Source organism: Dermacentor variabilis, chromosome 4 (genome assembly GCF_050947875.1).
Source record: "Dermacentor variabilis isolate Ectoservices chromosome 4, ASM5094787v1, whole genome shotgun sequence".
Classification (NCBI taxonomy): Eukaryota; Metazoa; Arthropoda; class Arachnida; order Ixodida; family Ixodidae; genus Dermacentor; species Dermacentor variabilis.
Window position 1 is genome coordinate 36,653,974 of NC_134571.1, and position 23,648 is coordinate 36,677,621.

The 23,648-nt window shown below is 48.3% G+C and overlaps 1 protein-coding gene across 2 annotated transcripts in view; it reads right to left on the reverse strand.

Annotated features, from left to right (window-relative positions):
* LOC142578935 (cell adhesion molecule Dscam1-like) overlaps nucleotides 1–23,648 on the reverse strand; it is a 333,987-nt gene that overhangs the window by 178,934 nt on the left and 131,405 nt on the right. For both annotated transcript variants that reach the window (XM_075688644.1, XM_075688643.1), the window contains exon 3: nucleotides 1,754–1,918. In XM_075688644.1, coding sequence (XP_075544759.1) covers nucleotides 1,754–1,918 — 165 coding nt within the window. The remainder of the gene's footprint in view (nucleotides 1–1,753; nucleotides 1,919–23,648) is intronic.

Consider the following 23,648-nt stretch of genomic DNA (forward strand, 5'->3'; position numbering starts at 1 on the left):
AAGATGGAAGCGACGCCCCCGATACGACGCACTGCACTGCACCAGCCCGCGCGCCGCCTGCTGCGGCCGTGCGTCGTAGAACCGCCGTCTTTTCCGTTTTATTATACTGATGAACAGTTCCTAATGGCTGTGCAGCGACCGCGCGAGCGTCTCTGCGAAACCGTGCCGATGTTGTCGGTGCGTATAGAATCTGGCCGGCGCGGCGGCAGTGAATTCTTCATCTCCACCGGCCCCCGGTTGCTGGCGTTCTCCACACGGAGGCGGCGACGGCCTCTCTCTACTCCAGCATTAGAGACGGTGGGAAGTATTAAGGCGCGCCGTGGCTCTTCCGACGTGAATTATGCAGCTCGGGGGCCTCCAATTGGGTTCTGCAGCTAAGTGCCGACGCTCCGGTACGGCTCGCTCACCGGGTGCCCGCCGCCGGCTTCAAAACAGACCGACCGGAGCTGAGTGCGGTCCTTGAGGTGCGCGCCTGATGTCTCTCGTTCGACGTTCCTCCGGCTTGGGTTGGAGTTTTGATTGTGTTCGGAAAGCTGTCGTCTCTATGGCCTCTGATTTACTGCTGGCGCAGCTCTGGAGCTCGAGAGCGTGCGAACTGTAGTCTATGACAAACTTGGGTGCCTCCAATTTATATATATATACATGAAATCGGGCGTTCCAAAATGATTCTATTCCGGAAATATTTACTACATTATAGCCAAATTTCAGGCAAGCAAGCTTTTCTTAGAATTAGTTAAGTTCAGTAATTTTCTGCCTAGTACTATCTACAGATTTCTGAAACTCGATGTCAAAAGAACCGGAACCATGTCAACTGGCCAGTCGGTCTGTGATTCTTGTTTTTGTTTCTCCCTTGAAAAATAATATTCGCTCCTAGCTGGATAATTCTGCCCTCCAAATGCGACAAGAGAAAACGTGCACTCTGGTACCCCCTGGAATTTAATGAGCTGCATGGCTTTCGTGGACAGAGACAACATTGGTGTTGGTGATCATGAAAAAAAAAAAAAAAAACCTGTGTCCACACATTACACGTTCGATTGTGCATTATGCTCTAGCTCGCCGCTACTGGTCCCATACTCTGGCCCTTTTGACTTGTCGCACTCTTCTACGTTTTCGCAGTGCCATCCGAGCACTGAGATTGTATGAGAACTGCTACGCTTACCTAGGTTTTAGACCACAGTACAGATAAACAATTCTGATGGTGCGAATTTCGTGGTTTCGCCCCAAACCAGTGCATGACATGCTTCACACAGCGTACAGGCATCGTGCTTGCTTTAGATGCTTACTGGCATTTGAAGTTTCACGTCAGACTTGATCTATCAATATCTCAGTAACACTCGTCATAAGGGTCAGTAGTTTCGTATACTTAGTCCTGCGTTACCGAATCACGCTGTCCTATCATGAGTTGCGTAACAGAAGCTATTTGAAACAAACATGTTTTGCAGTAATACCTGGGTGTTCAAGAGAGTTCAACGTTAATTTACCACGTTTCAAAAACATCACCAACCAATTATCCTAACAGTTGCTACCACAAGACGAAAACCAGGTGGTGTAACAAATGGTCTCAAAAGCACAGAGAACGTGGTATCAAGAGTCATTATCAAATCTTACAACAAGAGCATAACTAGAATTATCGCTGTTATACGAAAATATTCTTACACTGAGACGACGTTCATCACTGCAAGAGATGGATGATTCGTGCTTTCATTACAGTGTGGCTAAAGCCAACACTCTTTGGCAAAGGGCTACGCATTACCTGAGTTTATTCCCGGCTTGATGACGTTCCCGGTTGGTTCTTCAATCCACGATGTGACGGTGACGTAGTCGGTGACGTATCCCGGCACTTGGCACCTCATCACCGCTGTGTTGCCGGAGATGACGAATTCGTCGTACACTTCGGCTGAGTATTTTTGGCGCACCACTGGAAAGAAAGTAAGAAAAAGAAGGCTGAGTTTGCATGAATGATTCCTGCCGCAAATATCTTCAACCAACTGTAATAAGCAGCACGCGAGGAAAAGTGAAGAACAATATGAAGGAAATAAGCAAGAACTGCGGGACAGTGAGCGAGGTCCAAGTTACTCAGAATTAGTACAGAAGCATCTTGGTATCTAGTTATGAAAAAGCTTAACCTCTGGAGGTGCTATCTGAATACACGGAGATGCTCGACATCTAATCAAGCAATTTCGATTGTTTGTGAAGTTCAAAAGAGAAAATAAAACCATTTGACTTGTGGGTGCGTGTGCTTGATTGAAGTCCTTTTGTGTCTCAAAATATACCGAAATTCGAAAAATTTCAACAACCTTGACGTCGACGAAATCAGACATCAAGTTTACGCCTTAGTAACTCCGCAATAAAAACAAAGATTGATTCCGCCAATGTGATCTTATTTAGGGCACCAAGCGGAACAAAATTGAAAACAGCATGAACTGAGCGCGAGAGATATGCAAGTGCAACCGGTATAGGGCGATGCTGGAGTGTTGACATATATCACTGGTCTGTCAGAAGTTTACAGGAAAGCCGTTATAAGCTTTGAATAGGTTTTCTGCCTGATGCCCTGGATGGCAAAACAAGTCCGACCTGGCTCTTCTTTTGAGCGACCAGCTGCCTCGGCATCCGCCTAACGTCATCATCACGATCATCGTCATCCAAACCACTGTCACATCACCACCAGTACCATCATCACACAATCATCGTCATCATTCTAGCACAAGGAGGAGAAGCGAAGTGATAAGGGAAAGACAGGTAGATTGAGCAGGCTGCGCTCGGTTTGCTACCCTGTATTGCGGAAGAGGAAATGGGACTAAAATAAGAGTAGAAGGACAGAAAAGAAAATTCTAGCCTAACACGTCGCTTTCTTTCAGTCGTGACGTGTGTGCCTTAGGCGATATTTACAATATCGTGCTATCAGCGCCTGCTGATGTTCCAATGTTCTGGCGGTGACAGTCGAGCGTCCGACAAAAAGGGGAACCCTTAAGCCTGGTCGTGACTCTTTCATTTTTCTCGAATTCTCACTGGGATTCGCAACAAATTTCGCTGGATTGCGGATTCTCCCTCATGAAGCCGAGCTCGACGAAACGAAGAATGATTCCACGCTTCATAGATCGCAATTATACGAGGCGAGGTCACACTGGCGTACGTGATGCTTTCGACACAAGGGCAGAAGAAAAGAAAAAGAAATAAGCTAGACAAATTAAGCGAGACACTATTCTCATCCCTCCACGATCCCTCTCATCATGCAGCTTATGTCTCTCGTAAAAATAAATAAATAAATAAATAAATAATTAAATAACGAAAGAAAGAAAGAAAGAAAGAAAGAAAGAAAGAAAGAAAGAAAGAAAGAAAGAAAGAAAGAAAGAAAGAAAGAAAGAAAGAAAGAAAGAAAGAAAGAAAGAACGAAAAAGACGGCTGTCACAAGAACATGCGAAACAGCAGCCATAACTCGCTTCCGTATAGAGACAAAGTTCACGTCACGTGGAAGGACCGAAAATATCCATGAGACGTGCAACAAACCTATAGGATCGAACTGATGCACAGCGGAGTGGCAAGAAGAAAAATAGGGTGAGTCACGTAGTCCGCTTTTTAAAATTTTTATTTTCGTCATTCTGCGATCTCCTCCGCCTGCCGTATCCCAAGGGGTTCCCGGCATAAGCAGGGTGTAACGTGTGTGCATCGCGCGCGCGTGGAGAGATGCGGTGGGAGTGGGTGGTATCGGGTGGTCGATGCGCATGCATTCCGCAAATTTGCGCGTGTCTCAGGCTCCCAAACACTGACGCAGATGCAAGAGACACACCGCATACAAGACAAACATAATGTAGGAAACAAAGAATAAAAATTAAAACAAAAAAAAAACCAACCTGAATGGTGGTGCTCTTGCGCGATAGCTCGAGGCTCTTCTGGATCGATTGCCGTTCTCATTTGTTTACAGAACAGGGCGAGCCTACTCACGCGGAAAGACGCCGAAGAAGACCGATAGAGGAGAATCAGGAAATGATGGCCGAAACAGAGGCGTTACGCCTTGCAAAAACTGCAAAACACTGCTGCAGCGATTATATGAGGAAAGAAAAAAAAGAAAGAAAGAACGAAAGAAGGGAAGAACGAACGAACGAACAAACGAACGAACGAAAGAAAGAAAGAAAGAAAGAAAGAAAGAAAGAAAGAAAGAAAGAAAGAAAGAAAGAAAACTGTAAGGGCTCCGGCGAGGTGCGGTCGGCTGTTTATTCCCCGATGCTTGTCATTGCAGTGGTTTCTGTTTACTGCTCGTCGAGGATGCGGGGCTTCGCATGCGGACGTGTAAAGGAATGCCGAAGAAAGCGTAGCTTATAACGAGAAAAAGAGTGCAGGAAGTGTCAGTGGGTATTTGAGCAAAAATGAAAAAAAAAAGATGAAAAGAACTGCGAGGGCAGTGGCAAAGGCGGCGGACAAACGCCCGGGCATCCCTGCGGCCAAGGAAACGTATGCAGAGCAGCAATAGTCTTCGGCAACTTTAAGCTAACGCCCGGCGCGTTCCTTCCCCGCAGAGCGCGCGCACCCCCCACGCCTGCTCACGTATGCGCATATAAATTCCGCTCGCCACATCCTCGCGACGACGCAGCGCGGCGCTCGCCTGCCGCGATTTCCCGTCATCTCTTACTCCCTAACTTCCCCACACCCTCCCTCGCCCTGATACCCCCCAAAAAACAACGGGAGTACAGGCACACATACAAACCACGCGCGCACGCATGAGCTGCCACCTCTTCGAACGCCCCCACCATACTGAGTTGCACGTGCGCCCGCTTTGCGCAGAAATAAAACGAACGTGGGGAAACTAAAACTTTACTTCAGACGCGTGTACGTTTTAAAGACGGCAGCCGCGCAGCGACAGCAGGAGCAGCAGCCCTGTATATGTCTCTATACGTATATATATTTACATGCGATGGCGTTGGCGGACCTATTCAACTTCTCTCTCTCTCTCTCTCCCCGTTTTAGCTGTTTGTCGGTCACTATAAGAAAAAAAAAGGAAGAGCGAAAGAGCGGCCGCTTCAAAAAATTTAAATCCAGCGCCGACTCAGCCGCTAGCTCGCGCTCGCCGCTAGCGTGCTCTCCGGGAGGGAATATTTCACGCTGCGTTTCGAGTTCGATTGGCTCCACCAACTGCACTTCATAACAGGCCGCCAGCGGTCCATGAGTTACGGGGGCATAATATACCGAATGGTATATACACAGACTCGAACCGGGTTGAGGGAGGGCTCGGTGTATGTGTGCGCGTGTGTGTTTAGGATGAAGCGAGAGAGGGGGGGGAGGAGGCTTCTGGCCACCGCGCGTTGCCCGCGGACCGAGAATTTTGAAACGGCACCGACGGCAGTTCGGAGACGACGGCAGCTGGCGAGTTCGGCACGGAAGCGAGCGGCGACGTATTTTGCAACCTTCGGAGAGGGGAAAAAAAAAGAAAGAAGAACGGGCTGTTTCTGGCTGTGCTGGCGCAGGACGCGGAATGCGATCTTTCGAGCGCGACTGGACCCGATGCCTATGCACTCGGGCATTTTAATGCGTCATTTTTCTCTTGTCTCGGCGGCGGCAGTCCGTGCGTCGGTCACGGAGGTCGGTATTTACGGCAGAGTTGTCGTTGCCGGTGCCGTTGCGTTTCAAGACGTCCGGAGCGCGCAGCCCTATTTGTTACGTCATCCCTAAACTGGCCCCGAATACTCCCAGTGCTCGTTGGCTGTATCTGGCTCAGTTATTTATTGTCAACAGATTACGTAGGCTTTCTAAATATACGAAAACGCTTTGTTGAATGTGTCAGAACAGAAAAGTACGAAAACTTGTCTTTCCGGTGTTGAATACAAAAAGAACGCGCGCGCGAAAGCAGTGACAATGAAGAACTACTGACATTAATTTTTTGAGCAGTGCAACCGAAATGGTCACGTGATATTTCTTGGAGGCGTTCCGCGCCTATAGCACTTTCTGCATCCGAGTGCGGTGGCCGCAACACCGACAACATAGCGCCGTAGTAAAGCGTTAGTAAATGTAATTTTGCTGAATGTCAGACAAATTAAAACCGCTAAGGTTAGTGGAGAGCTTTCCAGTTTGGAACCACTCTCCGCTTATATGAATTGCCTTGCTCCCCTAAGCTTTATTTCATTAGGGTCTCTAAAATTTATATGTTATATTGTTAACTTTACGCTTTCTTTTCTTTTTTAAGTACTGTTCGTTATAGTCTTCCCATATGTCAATATTGTTTACATGTAACGTGCTCTTATAAAGATTAGTTGTATATTTGCTTGCACACTCTTCTGCCCTTATAAGTTACAATTTGGACAAGTGTGTTATATGTTCCAGCAGGCCGTCATTGTTTCCTATAGGCTCCTTCTTTCATCAATATAAAAATTGTAGACAAGATAGGTTTAACGGACGTCTATCCCATTTGTGGTACATCCGCAATCGAATTCGAAGTTATAGTTTCTGGCAGTCGACAAAAAAAATCTGACGAAGGTTGACGTCAGAGCTCACAGGCTGCCCCGGAGTGCCCGTAGATTTCCCAAATGGAGGACTATAATTTTTCTACAGACCGTCTAAATAATTCTTCATGTAGCTATATTGACATTGATTTCTGTACTTATTAGTTTCGAGTAGTGCCCCATAAGTGGTTCTCCAACGGAGCGCACAGCTTTTTGCAAGGCTAGGTCTGCCTGTAGCAAGCAACACTCCTCCTCCTCCTCCTGTTCAAGTACACAATCTGCGGCCGTATTTTTCTCTTTCCTTTTCCCCCTTCCCCAGTGCGCGTTAGGCAACTCCCTGCCTTTCATTTATCCTTTTCCCCTCTCTCTCCTTCATCCATATATTGAGTGTTGAATAAATATAGGAGCTCCATGTATGCACGATAGCTAACCACTAGTTGATTTCTGCTCAGATTTCGCACTAAAGAATTATGTCGATTTTGGTGAAACAGAATGGTGACGCTATCTGTCATCACTGTGATGGAAGGTGCCTCTCACTGTACTGATGATAGTGCTACTCTTCTTTTGCCCCATAACAGATATTTTTTGAGTTTCGTTGCCGCAGACGACATGCACCTCGGCCTTATTGTGAATGGAACAGCCAAGTAATGCTAGCAAACGCCGTACTATACTGAACTTCCTGGAAAGTGCTGCCTTCGCACGTGCGAAATCTTAGCAGAAACAAGTCAAGGGTATAGCTGGCACACCTGATAGCGTGTAACAATTGACCGTCTCAAGTAGCTTGTAAGGCATTCCTTAAATCCTCTCTCTCTCTCTCTCTCTCTCTCTCTCTTATTCCTGCTATGCATCCCACTTGTAGCTCTGTGGCATAAAACTCGATCTGTCAAGAAAGTGCGGCCACTGCGGTGAGAAACCTCTCACAGGTCGATGCACAGGGCGATGAAAGCACGTAGCGTGCACTGCCATAGAGCTTCTGCGGCGCACTCGGCGCCTCTGCAAATATCGGCTGCCACATGAAAATGCACTTCCCGCGTATTTTCGTTTCTGCGTCCGGGCAGCCATTTCCACCAAGCGCCATACCGAAGCGGTTATCACTGCAGAAATGCGTACGCTTAGTGCAGCAGGCCACTTACATGGAGCGCGTTTCTACGTACGAGTAGATTATAGTACGATGACCGCTTAACGTTGAAGATACGCAGCGACGCGTGGCGAGGCGACCAGATCACAATCAGAATCGAAATCAGAATCCGTTTTTATTGAGATGATTAGAAAGGTTACAAGATGGTAATATACAGAAGGAGGTCCCGAAGTCAAAGACTGCAATGGGGCCTGCTTTACAAGGAGGTCCCATGCAGATAGTCCGCCGGAAATACGCCATATCTGGTTACCACTCAAACTTCTTCAGTGTGGTCAGCTTTACCGAACCTTGCAGCGCTCTAGTGTTCTGTGGACACAAGATGGCTCGGCGCAGCGTCAGCTTTGGTCGGTTACTCTGAAATACTCTGTAAACAATACAGTGCTCTTAACTCCTTAATGCAGGAGCAACTGCTACTAAGCCCGCCTCAATTGTTATGCTTCCTGTACCTAACAACATCCTCAAGCGTTTTCTCATTCCCAAATGGTGTTCGTTAACTCTTACGAATCGGCGTACTTTATTAGGAGATGTAAGTAGTCTAGACAATGGTGCTAAGTGTGCAACAAGCAGAATAGAACAATCAGCTCTTCCATATCTAAGGAATTACCGGAACTGCCTTTCTTTGTAGCCTAAATATTTTTGAAACGGCTTGCGCACTGTCGTAAGATAGCTTATTTAGATGGCTATGGAGGGAGGTCTTCGTTGCGTGGGATTAGACATGCCCAAACTTGAGCATGCAGAACAAAGGGAAACAACACACTCTATATAGCTTCCACCACAGGTGATTGATCAACCTGCGAGCGTATGATACGTTGAACTTGACGACAACCTAACATTATCGTGCGACGTCAAGCTTCTTACTTGACAAGTGCCTCGTCTAAGGAGAGCGTCGTGCACCGTTTAAAAGAAATAATATGAAAGTGAGCAGTCTCAAGAGTAGGAGCTGTCACCGCGAAGGTGACAGGCACTCTTTCGCTTATTTTCGCTGAAGAAAGAATAAAAAAGAACAGCAGATAAGCAAAAGCAATACTCTGCTGCCATGTTTCACGTGAAAGCGTGCCTTCTCTAGGCAGCATGTTTTCTTTTTTGTCCGCGTACAATAGCTCTTTGACGTCATCCGTTACCGTCGAAGCACTTTTAACCAGGCACGGCGCCAAAGTTGCGGAGGGCAGCGTCGCTAGGGAAACAAAAAAGAGATGAGCATACAGAGAGCAAAGCTCGCGATCAGTCGAGTTGGCTGGCTGTCGCTTAGCGAGATACAGCATTCCTTCGCGCGCTCCTTCGTCTCCACTTCCCCTTCTTTTCATACTGAGCTCCGTACAAACACGTGGCGATGCCACCAGAGGGCGCCGTCTCGGGGTTCTTTCCTGTTCTCTGTAGTCCGTGTGCCTATAAATCCGTGCACTATAGTCTGGGAGCCAGAACTGGCGCGACCTACTGAGAGGGCCGACTTCGCAAAGCTGTTAGCGCGTTATAGGACGTTTCGTGATCAGCAGGCGTTCGAGCTACGGACAATCACGGTAACTGACGATGTGGGAGCTGGGCCGTATACATTTCTCGAACCGGGTTTTTCGTGTCAAGGCGAGAACAGGTTCGTAAACTAAGTGCCCGGAAAAGCGAAGCAAGCAACAGCTTCTCTATTGCTGCGCAGTTCTAGGGAAACAAAAGTGGAGGCTAGCTTGGTGTAAGAGACAAAAAGAAAATAAAAATGAAAGCAAGGAACAGATACGGCAGTGAGACATACGACGACAAAAACAATCTCAAGACACTTTGTCCAATACTGAGAAAGAGCAGAAAAAAAAAGAAGAATCTGAGAGAATAATAATAACACTACTAATAATACTAAAAAGAGATAAGGGACACTGGTGTCACTATATAAGCAGCAACGCGGCTCGCAGAGAGGGGACGCAGCGGGTCTTCCTCGGGACCACGGGCGTTCCGAGTCACTCGCATGAGAAAGTTGCCGGCTCGGTATCAGTTTCTGTCAAGCGGTGTCCCCGAGCAAAGCCCGAGGATTGGCCTTGCTTTTCCGCTTTGTTCACCACGCCGCCGCCGAGCCACCACCGCTTGGCAAGTGCGTGCGTGCGTGCGCGCGTGTTCTTTCTCAGCTGCGACGCCGGCCGATGTCCGGGAGGAAGAGGACGGGACGCTGAGGGAGCGCGGTCGCTGCTCAAGCGTGGCTATCGGGAACCGGCGCGGTTACCGATCTTCCCCCTCAAGCCCCACCCGCGCAAGCAAAGCAAGGGCCTGCCGGAGCACAGATCCCAGCGGCAACGGCCGGAGCTCCGGCCAAGCGTCCCGAAAGGAGACAGCCCGGCGGCTGCGCTCCCTGCTTGCGCCACGAGAGGGGAAGAATCGGGAGCGGAGGTTCGGGAAGACGGGCACTCTGGATACGACACCACGGGACTGGTCGTCGTCCGCTCTTCCCCGACCTCCGGCTCCTGTTTTATTCTTCCATCGGCCTCTCTGCCACTTCTGCTCTATTCCCGCCTTCTCCCGCTGCTCCCGCTGTCTCGCTATCGGACGCCTCCCTTGGCATCTTTAGGTTCTTTTATATCGCGGTCCATGCTTACCCCCCCCCCCCTTATTTTTTTCTTCTTCCCTTCCCCGCTTCTGGCACGCATCGCTCGGCAGTGTCTCAACTTTATTCTCTTTTATGCCTCATGGAAAACTCGCGCAGCGAGGTTTCGGAACTCAAGCGTGGAAGGAATAGGGATGGGGGAGGAGTTGCTTCGGCGACTCTGATCACATGCTTCAGATAGGGGTGGTAGTAGTGGTTAGGCATTTATCTGACCGAAGGAGTGCGCTAGACATAAACATACATGCTTGGGTTGGGGGAAAAAACAAAGATGGGTCAGTCGTAACGGGCTTGTGATCCCAGCTGGGTATCTGAAAGATGGAAAGGAAAGCGCTTGATTGAGCTGTTGCGGTAGCCAGCCACGGTTTCCTTCGTGTTCATTTTTTTTTGTGCTCTGCCTACTATTCTGTACATATGAGTATGCTGCGTTTCCGCTGAGCGGTTCTGCTTGTGCTTACTTTAGGTGATCTTGCAGCAGACTTATCAAGAGCTTCGTGGTTCCCTCGCTTTTTAATCCTACGTTCCTTCTCAAAACAATTGTGCATGTTCGCCAGCTTTTCCTTTTTATTTTCTTTTTTTATTTTCTGTGCTGTGCATACCCAATATATTGCACTGGATAAGGAAGCGAATACAATTCCGGAAAGAAAGAATTATGTAGTTTCGTAAAATTGCGTGTGCATATCGAATGGTGCAGGCATCTTAACTTCAAACTATCGTGATGAAATTACGATAATATTTTCACTATATTCTGTCATATTCAACCTGATAAGAGGTGCGTTATTATTACATGAAGGCTTTTAGGATTCATACTGGTTTGAGTTCGGCCGTGCCCGTGTAGCAGCTGCTGGTATGCTAACTATTATATGACGCACAAAATTTCATAGAACTAAAGTATTTAAGTCGACCGACTTTTAATATTTTAACCATCACCAACCAGCACGATGCGGCTGACGAAACGAGCTTTACGTTTTAGCAAACGTTATTTCCAGATGCTGTGTTGCTTGAGCTTCACAGATGTCTGTAACCAAACCCACTCTCCAGGAAAAGCGTCGATTAACTAGATAGTCTTCTTAATGCTTCTGAAAAGATTTTTAAATAGACCTTTACCGACATATCCGCTACTTATATTGTAGCGTTTCTAACGCAAACTACCCGCCACGAGACAAAGCCTGCGAGAAACAGTTCGATGTTGGCCGCCATATGAATGAAGGAGTAAATTTTACTTCAAGTAAGGGCAGGGCCGTGGCTTAAGCGAAAACATCCCCTTGCCCCTCCCCCAGTACAGGGTAGCCAACCGGAGATAATCTCTGGTTAACCTCCCTGTCTTTCCTTTCCCCCTCTCTCTCTATCTCTCTCTCGAATTGAGGGTCAGGGATGGGGCACCATACATTTGCCATCTCAATGAAGTGCTTCTTTTTTTTCTTTCCCTGCTTCGCTTCGTCGTCATTTGTCCCGCGTCAAACGCAGACACCTTCGTTCTTAATGTGTAAAAGCGTTCGCTCTTCCTTATAGCTGTGTTATTTTTTCCGCTTGGCTAAGTAGTCGATAAACGAATGGTATTTCATACAGCTGTTTTGATCGCGACGCTGGTACGATGTGTTGGGAACTCGGCGCTGACGCCCGTGGTTGTACCTGGGTCGCAAGCCCCAAGGGTAGCGTTGGCCTGGCGGCCTGGGGTACAACTGGAAGCATCTGAAGGTCCCGGCAAAGCATGAGTCGACTGGTAACAACAAAACAACTTGTTTATTTTAACATTGCAAAGAGTCGGCGGTCAGGTTTGACCGAAGTAGAGAGACGGGAGAGCACTTTACTCAGCAGAAGAAATCGGAGCCCTCCCTTTTGGCGTCCGGGGGCAGCTGTTTTTATACTCTCGCAGTTGAGGGCAAGAAGGAACCCCTCAAAAGACGAGCACGTGAATGTACAATGGGCTAATGGTGACGCACACTGTCGTAGCGATGCCGTAGCACCATGTCGAGCACGATCTCGTAGCACCCTGTCGTGGCGCTGCCGGTCGGACACAATGACTGTAATGAGAGGATGGTCCCTGCTTTGGCATCGCCTGTTTCGGGCACAATGACTGGAACGAGATCCCTGCTTTGGCATCGCCTGTTTCGGGCCCAATAACTGGAATGAGATCCCTGCTTTGGCATCGCCTGTTTCGGGCACAATGACTGGAATGCGAGGATGATCCCTAGGCGGTCGCATCGCCGCAGTCGCGCCTGGAAACACCTGGCGATGAGTGTTGCGGCGACGACGATCGGGCCAAAATGTCTGCCGCCCCGCCGCAGTCGCGCCGGCAAAACCACGTGTCGCAGGCGAAACGCAACAGACCGCCCCGCCGGGGGAAGGAGATCCCGATGGACAGGGGACTGCATCCGCTGTCCGGAGGGATGTCGCTCGATGATGCTCATAACCGAAGTCGGGCGTCCCTCGACGTTTCTTGAGCGCAGCGCACAGAGAAGGCCTCGTTCTCTTGTTCAGGTTCGCACGGGACACTGCAAAGTGACTTCGGGAGAGTTCACATTTTTGTTCTCGTTCCCGGCAAGCGTTAGAACTACGCTGAAACTCAACCGCTCAGTCAGCAAGCACGGCACAACCCTCACTAAGCCCTGCCAGGCTCTTTCCCCTTTTTATACCACTGCCTAGTTCCTTACAGTAGTCTAGCATCACTCAGAACGCGTCCACAAATTGAAAAATTGCACTAGAAAGCATATCATCACTTTGAAACACTAAACAAAAGCAATATGTTAAAAAAAAATCCTGCCTCAGGAAGAAAACATCAGTAACAAACAATTTTGAGGCTGATTCCTACGTTAGGGGCTTCGACTTAAGCCATCGGCGTTACCGTTGAGACTCCCCTTTTTGTAACGCACCTCAAAGGAATATTGTTGTAAAGCGAGGCTCCAGCGCAGGAGGCGGCCATTTTTGGGAGAGATGGTCTGCAGCCATTGGAGAGGGCAGTGATCCGTCTCAATGATAAACCTCGAGCCGGCTAGATAGCATGACAATTTCTGAACGGCCCACACGAGACACGCACACTCTTTCTCGGTGGCGCTATACGCCTGCTCACGACTGGTCAGCTTACGACTAGCATACAGGACGGGGTGTTCTACTTCTCCATTTTCCCGTTGGCACAGTACAACGCCCATGCCTCGCTCACTAGCATCGCACTGAACAATGAACCCTTTTGTATAGTCTGGCGATCGTAGCACAGGCTGGCTTGTTAGGGCACTCTTTAGGGCGCTAAAAGCTCTTTCCTTTGTCTCGTCCCAGACGACTGTTTGAGGCTCTGTCTTTCTTAGAGCATCCGTCAGGGGAGCCGCGATATCAGAGTACCTAGGGATGTACCTCTGATAGTAGCCGGCGACACCCAAGAACGACCGAATATCGGTCTTTGTGCGCGGTTGCGGAAAGTCTCGCACAGCGGCCACTTTTATTTCAGAGGGGCGGCGACGACCCTGACCAATCACGTGACCGAGGTAGACAACCTCGGCCTGTGCTAACTGGCACTTAGGAGCCTTGACTGTCAAGCCCGCTTCGCGCAGGCGGGTTAGCACTGCCCGCAAGTGTGCCATATGCTCAGACCAGGATGCGGAGAATATCGCTACGTCGTCTAGATACGGTAAAGCGAATTCTTGCTGTCCCCGCAACACTTTATCCATGAGGCTTGAAAAACAGTATGGCGCGTTCTTCAAACCAAAACTCAACACTTTAGGACGGAATGTTCCCATTGGTGAAATGAACGCCGCATACCTACTAGCCTCTTCTGTAAGTGGAACCTGCCAATAACCCCTGACAAGATCTAGGGTGGAAATAAACTGAGCGCTACTAACTTTCTCAAGGCGCTCCTCGATGTTAAGGATCGGATAAATTTGATCCTTAGTGATGGAATTAAGCCTGCGGTAGTCGACGCAAGGACGAGGTTCCTTGCCCGGTACCTCAACTAAAATCAAAGGGGAGGTATAATCACTCTCACCTGCCTCAATAACACCGAGCTGTAGCATTTTCTTTACCTCAGCCTCCATAATATCGCTCTGGCGGGGTGACACCCGATACGCCTTGGATCGTACTGGCTCTGGGGAGGTAAGTTCTATATCATGAGTAAGTACAGAAGTCCTACCAGGCCTCTCAGAGAACAGACCTTGAAACTCTTGTAATAGCTGGTGTAGTTCGGTTTTCTGCTCGGGCGACAGCGGCGCTTTACTGATAAGGTCACTAATGACTTGACCGGTGTCTTCCCTGTTCGTCACTGAGCCTAGTCCCGGAAGCTCGACTGGAAGCTCTTCAGGAACGTTTATCATCATGCACACCACTGCTTCCCGTTGTCTATAAGGTTTGAGCAGATTACAGTGGTAAACTTGCTGTGCTTTCCGCTTTCCTGGCAGACTTACCACGTAGTTAACGTCCGACAGTTTCTGAACAATTCGTGCTGGGCCCTCCCACTGCACGTCTAGTTTGTTGTTTAGCGATGTGCGCAATATCATGACCTCATCGCCAACCTCAAAACGACGGGCCCTGGCTGTCCGATCATAATAAACCTTGGCCCTCTGCTGGGCCTTTGTCATTGCTTCACCTGACAACTCCTGTGCCCTTCTTAAGCGTTCGAGGAGCTTAAGTACGTACTCCACCACGACTGGGTCGTCGCCCCTACCTTCCCATGATTCTCGAAGCATGCGAAGCGGAGATCGAAGCGAGCGACCGTACACCAGTTCAGCTGGCGAAAACCCCGTAGCTGCATGCGGCGCGGTCCTTAAAGCAAACATCACCCCAGGCAGACACAGCTCCCAGTCAGTTCGATGTTCAAAACACAACGCTCTCAACACGCGCTTCATGACGGAGTGGAGCTTCTCAACGGAATTCGACTGTGGGTGGTACACTGAGCTGTGTAGCAGCTTTACCCCACACCTTTCGAGAAAAGTTGTCGTCAAAGCGCTAGTAAACACTGTGCCCTGATCTGATTGGATTTCCGCAGGAAAACCAACTCGCGCAAATATGGACAGTAGTGCATTAACTATCTCAACTGAGCTGAGTTCTTTAAGCGGCACTGCTTCAGGGAACTTTGTCGCTGGGCAGATCACAGTCAAAATGTGTCTGTACCCCGTGGCTGTTACCGGCAGAGGTCCCACAGTATCAATAACGAGCCGTCTAAAAGGCTCCGTAATGATAGGTACCAATTTCAACGGCGCCCTCGATTTGTCCCCTGGTTTGCCCACCCGCTGACAAGTGTCACATGTCCTCACGAAATGGTCTGCGTCCCGAAAACACCCTGGCCAATAGTACTCTTGCAAGAGATGGTCCTTAGTTTTCTTAACTCCTAGGTGTCCGGACCACGAACCCCCGTGTGACAAGCGCAGCAGATCCTGACGATAGCATTGAGGCACGACCAGCTGATCGAACTCCACTCCTCTGCGGTCTAGATACTTCCGGTACAGGACTCCACCTCTTTCCACAAAACGCGCAGTTTTCCTGGCGATACCTTCTTTGACATTGCAGCGCACGTTTTCCAGGCTGCCATCCTGTTTTTGCTCGGCTATCAAAGCCGACCGGCTGACTTTTAGCAACCTATCAAGTCCGTCTGACGTAGGCGCGATGAGCAAATCAGTAGATAGCTCTTCTAACTTTCCCGTGTCGGGCGTTTCCTCTCCAGTATCTGGCGCCTTTAACGTTACAGACTCAAGTTTATTCAGTTCGGGCGTGCTCTGAATATCAGCTTGCTGCGCCTCTGACCCTTTTTCGTTGTTTGATAACGTTGGCCCCGCAACTACCGCCTTTGCAGCGAGCTCCCGAACCTTCGATCTGGTTAAGGCCTGAACACTAGCTTCACCAAACAAAAGCCCCTTCTCGCGCAGGAGGTGATCGGACCTGTTTGAAAATAGGTACGGGTACTGGGGTGGCAGCATAGATGACACTGCCGCCTCTGTCTCAAGCGCTCCGAAAGGTCCTTCAATAAGCACCTTTGCTACTGGCAGACACACGCTATGAGCTTCCACGGCTTGCTTGATCCACGCGCACTCGCCCGTGAACATATGGGGTTCTACGTAAGATGGGTGAACTACATCCATCGTAGCTGCGGAATCGCGAAGCACTCGGCACTCTTTCCCGTTCACGAGGAGGTCTCGCATGTAAGGCTCGAGAAGCTTCATGTTCTCGTCAGTGCTGCCTATTGAAAAAAACACAACTTTTGGTGTTGTTTCCGGACACTGCGCCGAAAAGTGACCCGGCTTCTGGCACGTATAACAAACGCCCGCTCGCCTCATCTCGAACCGCTTTCTGCGTTCGGCTTCGGCTGCCGCCGTCTCCTTAGGTTCGGTCGCACTGCTTCCACTCGCATCCGCACTACGCGTGTTCCCCTTTGCTCTCATGGGTGTGAACTTCGGCCTCTCAAACTTCGAGCCAAATTCACCCTTTTGACCGTCCTTAGCTCCGCGAGCCCGACGCGTCACAAACTCCTCGGCTAGCTCAGCGGCTCTAGCCACCGTACTCACGTCTGGCCTATCCAAGACCCAGTATCGCACGTTCTCAGGTAACCGACTATAAAACTGTTCTAGCCCGAAACACTGCAGAACTTTATCGTGGTCACCAAACGCTTTCTCTTCTTTGAGCCACTCCTGCATGTTCGACATAAGCCTATACGCAAACTCTGTATATGACTCACTTTTGCCTTTCTCATTTTCCCGAAACTTCCGACGGAACGCCTCCGCAGACAGCCGGTACTTTTTTAGAAGACTCGATTTCACTGTGTCGAAATCCTCTGCCTCCTCTCTATCCAAGCGAGCGACTACGTCGGCCGCCTCGCCGGGTAACAAAGTGAGCAAGCGCTGTGGCCACGTTTCCCGAGAGAACCCCTGCTTCTCGCACGTTCGCTCAAAGTTAACCAGGAACAAACCAATGTCCTCTCCAAGCTTAAACGGCCGCATCAGGTCCGTCATTTTGAACAATACGCGTTCTCCTGCACCGTGTGCCTGACTTCCATTACGAGCGCGTTCCATCTCTACCTCGAGACGCTTCATTTCCAAAGCGTGTTCGCGCTCTTCTTTTTTCTCTTGTTGCTCTCGCTCTTTCTGTTCTTTACGTTCACGCTCTTCTTTTTCTTTCTGTTCTTTAAGTTCGCGCTCCTGTCTCTCTTTTTGCTCCTTAAGTTCGCGCTCCTGTCTTTTTGACCTCTCCTCAATAGTCTCAAGGCATTCCGACAGCTCGTCATCCTCAGCCTCTAACTCAAGAATAGCCTTTATCAGTTCCGGTTTTCTTAGTTTGTCTGAGACATCCAGACCCAACTCTCTTGCAAGCTCCAACAATTTCGGTTTGCGTAACGACTTCAAATCCATGGCTGCTCTGAATGCTGCTTTCTCTACTGCTTACTATTGTCTTGCCGCAACTAACCCGGCAGCAACGACAACCACAATTACCAGCTCTGTTTCTAACACAAACAAAAAGCCTGGCAAAGCTCAGAAGAAGAAAGTCCCGCACTCACCAAACCTCGCAGGCAGGAATTCCGCGCAGTCGTTCCGCTGCAGGCAACCAGTCGTCACACAGGGCTCGTTGCACTGCTCCCGGATCGTCGTTGAGCTGCTCAGCATACAGTCAACTGCATCTCTTCGCTGCTGGCCTCCGTTGTCGCGATCTCACCGCTGGCAGACAGTTGTTTGAAGTCGTAGGCGATCTCACCGCTGGCAACCAGATGTTTTGATCGCGACGCTGGTACGATCTGTTGGGAACTCGGCGCTGACGCCCGTGGTTGTACCTGGGTCGCAAGCCCCAAGGGTAGCGTTGGCCTGGCGGCCTGGGGTACAACTGGAAGCATCTGAAGGTCCCGGCAAAGCATGAGTCGACTGGTAACAACAAAACAACTTGTTTATTTTAACATTGCAAAGAGTCGGCGGTCAGGTTTGACCGAAGTAGAGAGACGGGAGAGCACTTTACTCAGCAGAAGAAATCGGAGCCCTCCCTTTTGGCGTCCGGGGGCAGCTGTTTTTATACTCTCGCAGTTGAGGGCAAGAAGGAACCCCTCAAAAGACGAGCACGTGAATGTACAATGGGCTAATGGTGACGCACACTGTCGTAGCGATGCCGTAGCACCATGTCGAGCACGATCTCGTAGCACCCTGTCGTGGCGCTGCCGGTCGGACACAATGACTGTAATGAGAGGATGGTCCCTGCTTTGGCATCGCCTGTTTCGGGCACAATGACTGGAACGAGATCCCTGCTTTGGCATCGCCTGTTTCGGGCCCAATAACTGGAATGAGATCCCTGCTTTGGCATCGCCTGTTTCGGGCACAATGACTGGAATGCGAGGATGATCCCTAGGCGGTCGCATCGCCGCAGTCGCGCCTGGAAACACCTGGCGATGAGTGTTGCGGCGACGACGATCGGGCCAAAATGTCTGCCGCCCCGCCGCAGTCGCGCCGGCAAAACCACGTGTCGCAGGCGAAACGCAACACAGCGTAAGAATGAACAAAAATTTATAAGAAAGTACGGACGCATGCGCTGACTATCAAGTGAAGGCTTTACTGAAAGCACAACAACAAACGCATCGCGGCAACTAACGTGACAGGGAACGAAAGGAACAGAACAATATTGAACTACTGAGAAACTAGACCGCTGCGGTGATGAAACACAATGAAAGGGGACACATACAGAGTGCTTTAACTATGCACTCATAAGCATACACATACCATGTACGCATGCATGTATGCGTACACATACAGAGCGATTGTATGTTTCCTCTTCCTTCTTCATGTTTCGTGGTCGCAGCGCTCCAGTTTTAAATGACGAAACACCAACCGGCCCAACATTTATCCATACCGCCATTTAATGATATTCATCCATATTTTCCACTTCCAATCTCTGCAGCATCACAAATTATTTCGAAAAAAGTTGGATGATCCCGCCGTTTCCGACGCCCTGTCTTTGCTAAAGCAGAGATGACGCGCTGTACGTATACTGCGACACGCGTTCCCCTTGCGGCCATTCTTAAAACCCCCACCTAGTTTTTCGATAAACGAAACGAATATATCGACAACAGAGAATAGCTCCATGTCTGCCTTTTACGTCCCAACGCACAATGAAACTGGTACTAATCGTCTGACGCACAAGACTCCTGTAAACCAGGTGCGTACGGATCGCTTTTCCTGGTTTAGTTTGTTCTTCTCTTGTTTACAATTATTTTGTGTATACTTAGTATGTTTGTGTTTTTTGGGACATGTGTGTGCGTGTTTCTCAACTATGTGTTGGGTAGCCGGCTTTTATGTAGCCCAGATTCCCATTAGTGTGCATTTATCAAATACTTTACGTAACAAAACGAATATCAATGTGCACATCCGTGTCTACGTTGTTTCGAACGGAAGAACGAACGGGCTTCAGTCGGACTTTAAACGCCACCGTGCTCTTGTGCATGATTGATCGACCACTCTTCTTTGCCCGTCCCTCATTCCTACTCCTCAATTTCAGCTCCGCTTCTACAACCCTTTCGACGATTGTCAGGTCTGATATCGCCCGGAGATATAAGTTCTTTTTCGCCGGCGAGTAACACGCGACGTCGCTGAACAGATTCGATTTTTACCCACATCTCGTCATTTTACCTCTGGGCTATATTTCTCGCGCAGGAGAGCACTCGCCTATGCAGTCTGCTTCTCAGAAAAGCGTGCAGTATTGTGGAAGCCAGAGCTGCACTGGTGTTTGCCAGACAGGGGCCAGATTTGTAAAGCCATTCCAATGTAATTATCCTCAAAACTTTCTTCTGCTACCTTATGGAGAAAGGTTGTATTCACTTAATACGGCAAATCAGTCCTATGGAAAACTGCGGTACTGATTAGCCATATCCATTGTCCCTGTGCTTCTAGTTGTCCATCAATTCGGCTACGCTCTGCGATCTACTAACTTCCTCGTTAGATCAGATGGTAGAGTTATTGCTCCAGAAAGGAGCTGGTCCCGGGTTTGATCAACGGACAAGGGCGATTTTTTCCTGAAAAACCAAGTTTTCTTTTTTTTGCCTGAGATACCCATATGGATTTACTTTGTAGCTTCGTGACACAATCGGATGGATGACAATTTCTCCCTTTTTTTGTATTCCCTTATATATGAATTCGACTGACTATTTGCAGACTATGTATGTAGATTGGGTGCAATGCATATGTGTCTATAGACAAACTGTAAAATAAACTGTGGACAATTCAGACCTGATAAACAGCCTAAAGACAGCTGAGAGACTATGGGCCCACGAAATGAAATTATGGACAGTCTATGGCCACTGAATAGGCAGATGGGCTCATGATAACTCTGTATAATTCGCGTAGAATCATAGCTTGCTTTGTTTGGGCTTTGTGTGTCAAATTTAAAACTGCAATCTATACATGACTCTATGGGAACTTAGAGTGCCGAATATCCTTGGGCTGTGTATACATAGTATTCTTACTTACGGAATTATAAGTTTAGAAAGATACATGACATGACAAAAACTTTGAGTAATGAGGAACTGAGGTGTTGGGGAGCCAAAGCCGAAGGTTCCCGAAGATCAAGTCGGTGGCTCCGCCCACAATGGGACCGGGAGATGAAGTCCTGCCGCAATGTCGTGAGCCCTCTGGACAGCCTGCAGATGAATGTGGAGATTGCTGCTCTTGAGAAATTCTTGCCATTGTTCTTTCGTGATGGGTGAAGAGGCGTTAGGACCTGGGCACAGCCAGAGCATGTGTTCAAAAGAGTATGAGTCATGACCACATTTGGGGCACGACTGTGAGTGGTCAAGATCTATCCTGTTAAGGGACCGAGGAGTGGGATACGAACGGGTTTGCAGAAGTCTTAGTGTACTAGCCTGAGGTTTGTTCAATTTGGGGTGAGGGGTGGAAATGTCTTCCTGCCCTGTCGATAATGGGAAACAATTTCGTGGAAAGTACATAATGGATCTTTGTGGATGTTGACATAGTTCCAAGTCTGGCTACCCGCGACAGCGCGGTACGTGAAATCGCGCGCTCTCTGATGGGCCTGCTCGTTAGGATTACACCCAAGAGGGTTAATTGAGCTATCTGCATGGCCTGGGAACCACGAGATGTGGTATACTCCTTCACTGCTCTCCCTAGTCCTTTGAAGTACTTTAATCACAATACTGCTCGCTTGTTCAGACACGAGGGCGGACGAGAAGGATCTAACCGCCGCGCGCGAGTCCGAGAAGACGATAGCGGGAACTTTTGAGCTGTGAAAAGCGAGAAAATTTTATCTAGAGAAAGGCAGAGAGGTCGGCCTGAGCTATAGCTTGCTCTGACTTGCCACTCTACACTACAAAAAGGGATGGGTAGGATAAGGCTGTTGGGGGGGGGGGGGTGATGATGATGATGATGTTGATGATGACGATAATGATGATATGAGGAGGAGGTGTGTATATACACACCTCGGTGCGATGTACGACTCACCGCTTACAAAACTTTTGTAAGGCCACTTCCTGAGTACGCGTCAGAGGTAGGGAGCCCTCACCAAAATTATTTGAAGGAACAACTAGAGAAAATTCAAAGGTACACGGTGCGCTTTATATGCTCCCGATATCGAAGGACTGATTAAGTCATAGAAATGTTTTTCTAAACTGGACCTGCTAGAAACCGCGCAGACAAAAAAATCGATTGAAATTATTATTCCAAATACTCTAAGGCCAAATAAATATTAGGAAGGAAACATATATTGGCACCTGGAAAACGGAGCTCCAGAACCAACCATAATCAATCTATCCAAGCCTATACCGCTCACACTAATACATTCAGGTACTCCTTCTTCCCCAACGTGATAGAAATGTGGAACAAGTTACCGATGTGTGTAGTGGAACATACTGATCTGTCCTAATTCAAACAAACTCTGGATGACTATCTGTGCGAGTGCGCCGCTTGATTCCGATGTATTCTGTGTTTGTGATTATTGCACATGTTCTTTTCTTTTATATTTTTTCATAACCCTCTCTGTAAGGACCCTCGCAAGGGGGTTGACAGTATTGTTAAATAAATAAATAAATAAATAAATAAATAAATAAATAAATAAATAAATAAATAAATAAATCGAAAATGTTGTGACATCTCTAAAGCCGTGCGTTCAGCCCGTAGAAAGGCTATAGTGGCACTTGTAATAAGGCTGCGATGTTTGAATTTGGCCAAGGAGCCAAAGGAAACTCGTCTGATAGCGGCCTACTATCGACGTTTGCGATGGAAAGGGCCAGTTTCTGTAGTTCTTGCACGTACGCGGGACAAATGCCAAATACGTGATCAAGTGTTTCTGGCACCTGACAGTGTGTAAATTTAGGTATTCACATAGGAGGCGTACCTGTAGGTTATGGACAGACGTTAAGCGTTAAGAAGACAAGGTGGTCTGCGTACGGAGGCTACAATCTATGGACAATATTTGGACTCGGTATATATTTAATGATAGAAGGAAGGCTATTTAATGGACAGCACTATGAAAAGAGCTTCAACACCGTAAGCAACTTGCCCAGGGGCATTGTCCAGTCTTAAACGGTTTCTATGGGCGATCGATTTTGTAATTTTAGCATATCATAATCAATATGTATGCCAGCTGGCTGGGCGAATTGCTCTCCCAGCGATTTCCAATGACACCTTGTGTTGAGCCAGCATCTAAGTACGCGACGCCATCTTTGTTGCGGTTTGGATAGCCCTGAGTATCTTACCCTTGGGCATACTTTCTGCGATGGTTGAGGGTTGTCAGTAGTCCGTCGAGTGGCGTATCCTCTGTTTTTATGAGGAGCAAATAGGTGATAAATGCATGCGTTTTGCCGCAAGTCTTGCGATGCGATGTCTCAAAACTGGTTTAGCTTTTATGAATACCTACAAAATAACTTAGCTTGAGCACTGACAGGGTTTCTATTCGCCAAGTGAAACATGTTCCTGGAAGTAGTGACTCGAAGAAAAGTTTATTAGGAAATTTTCGCTAACTGAGAAGGTAATCAGAAGTTATAGCCTAATTTAACCGCCCCCCCCCCCCCCCCCCCCCCCCGGTGCGAATGGTGTATCGTCGAACAAGTAAGATCTCCCGATAGACTGTCGCTGAGCACGATTTGAAATATAGTTTTCCGAGCTCTTTATTATTCTTGTTATGCGTGTGATGTAGTTAGCTGCATGATATCGGTAGGCATTTCTTTTATGTGACATAATTAATTTTATTCATACGACTTATTGTTGTGGAGAAGCCGGTGACATTTGTTGCGAAAATTCCCAATCAATCAATCAATCAATCAATCAATCAATCAATCAATCAATCAATCAATCAATCAATCAATCAATCAATCAATCATCTGCTTCAGCAACGCAGTGTGCAAAGTTTGTTTTCTATCGCTCTCTCTTCTACTTTTCTCCTTCCATCCTGCGGTCAAGGTCTTTCCAGTGTGTGGGACAGTTAGCACGCTTTTCCTTCTTATTACCAATTCCTCCTCCTCCTCATTCAATCTCGTTATCTCTCTTTACAATGTGGGGTAGCAAACAGGAAAGTTGGTTGACCTCCTTGTCCTTCCTTCTGAATG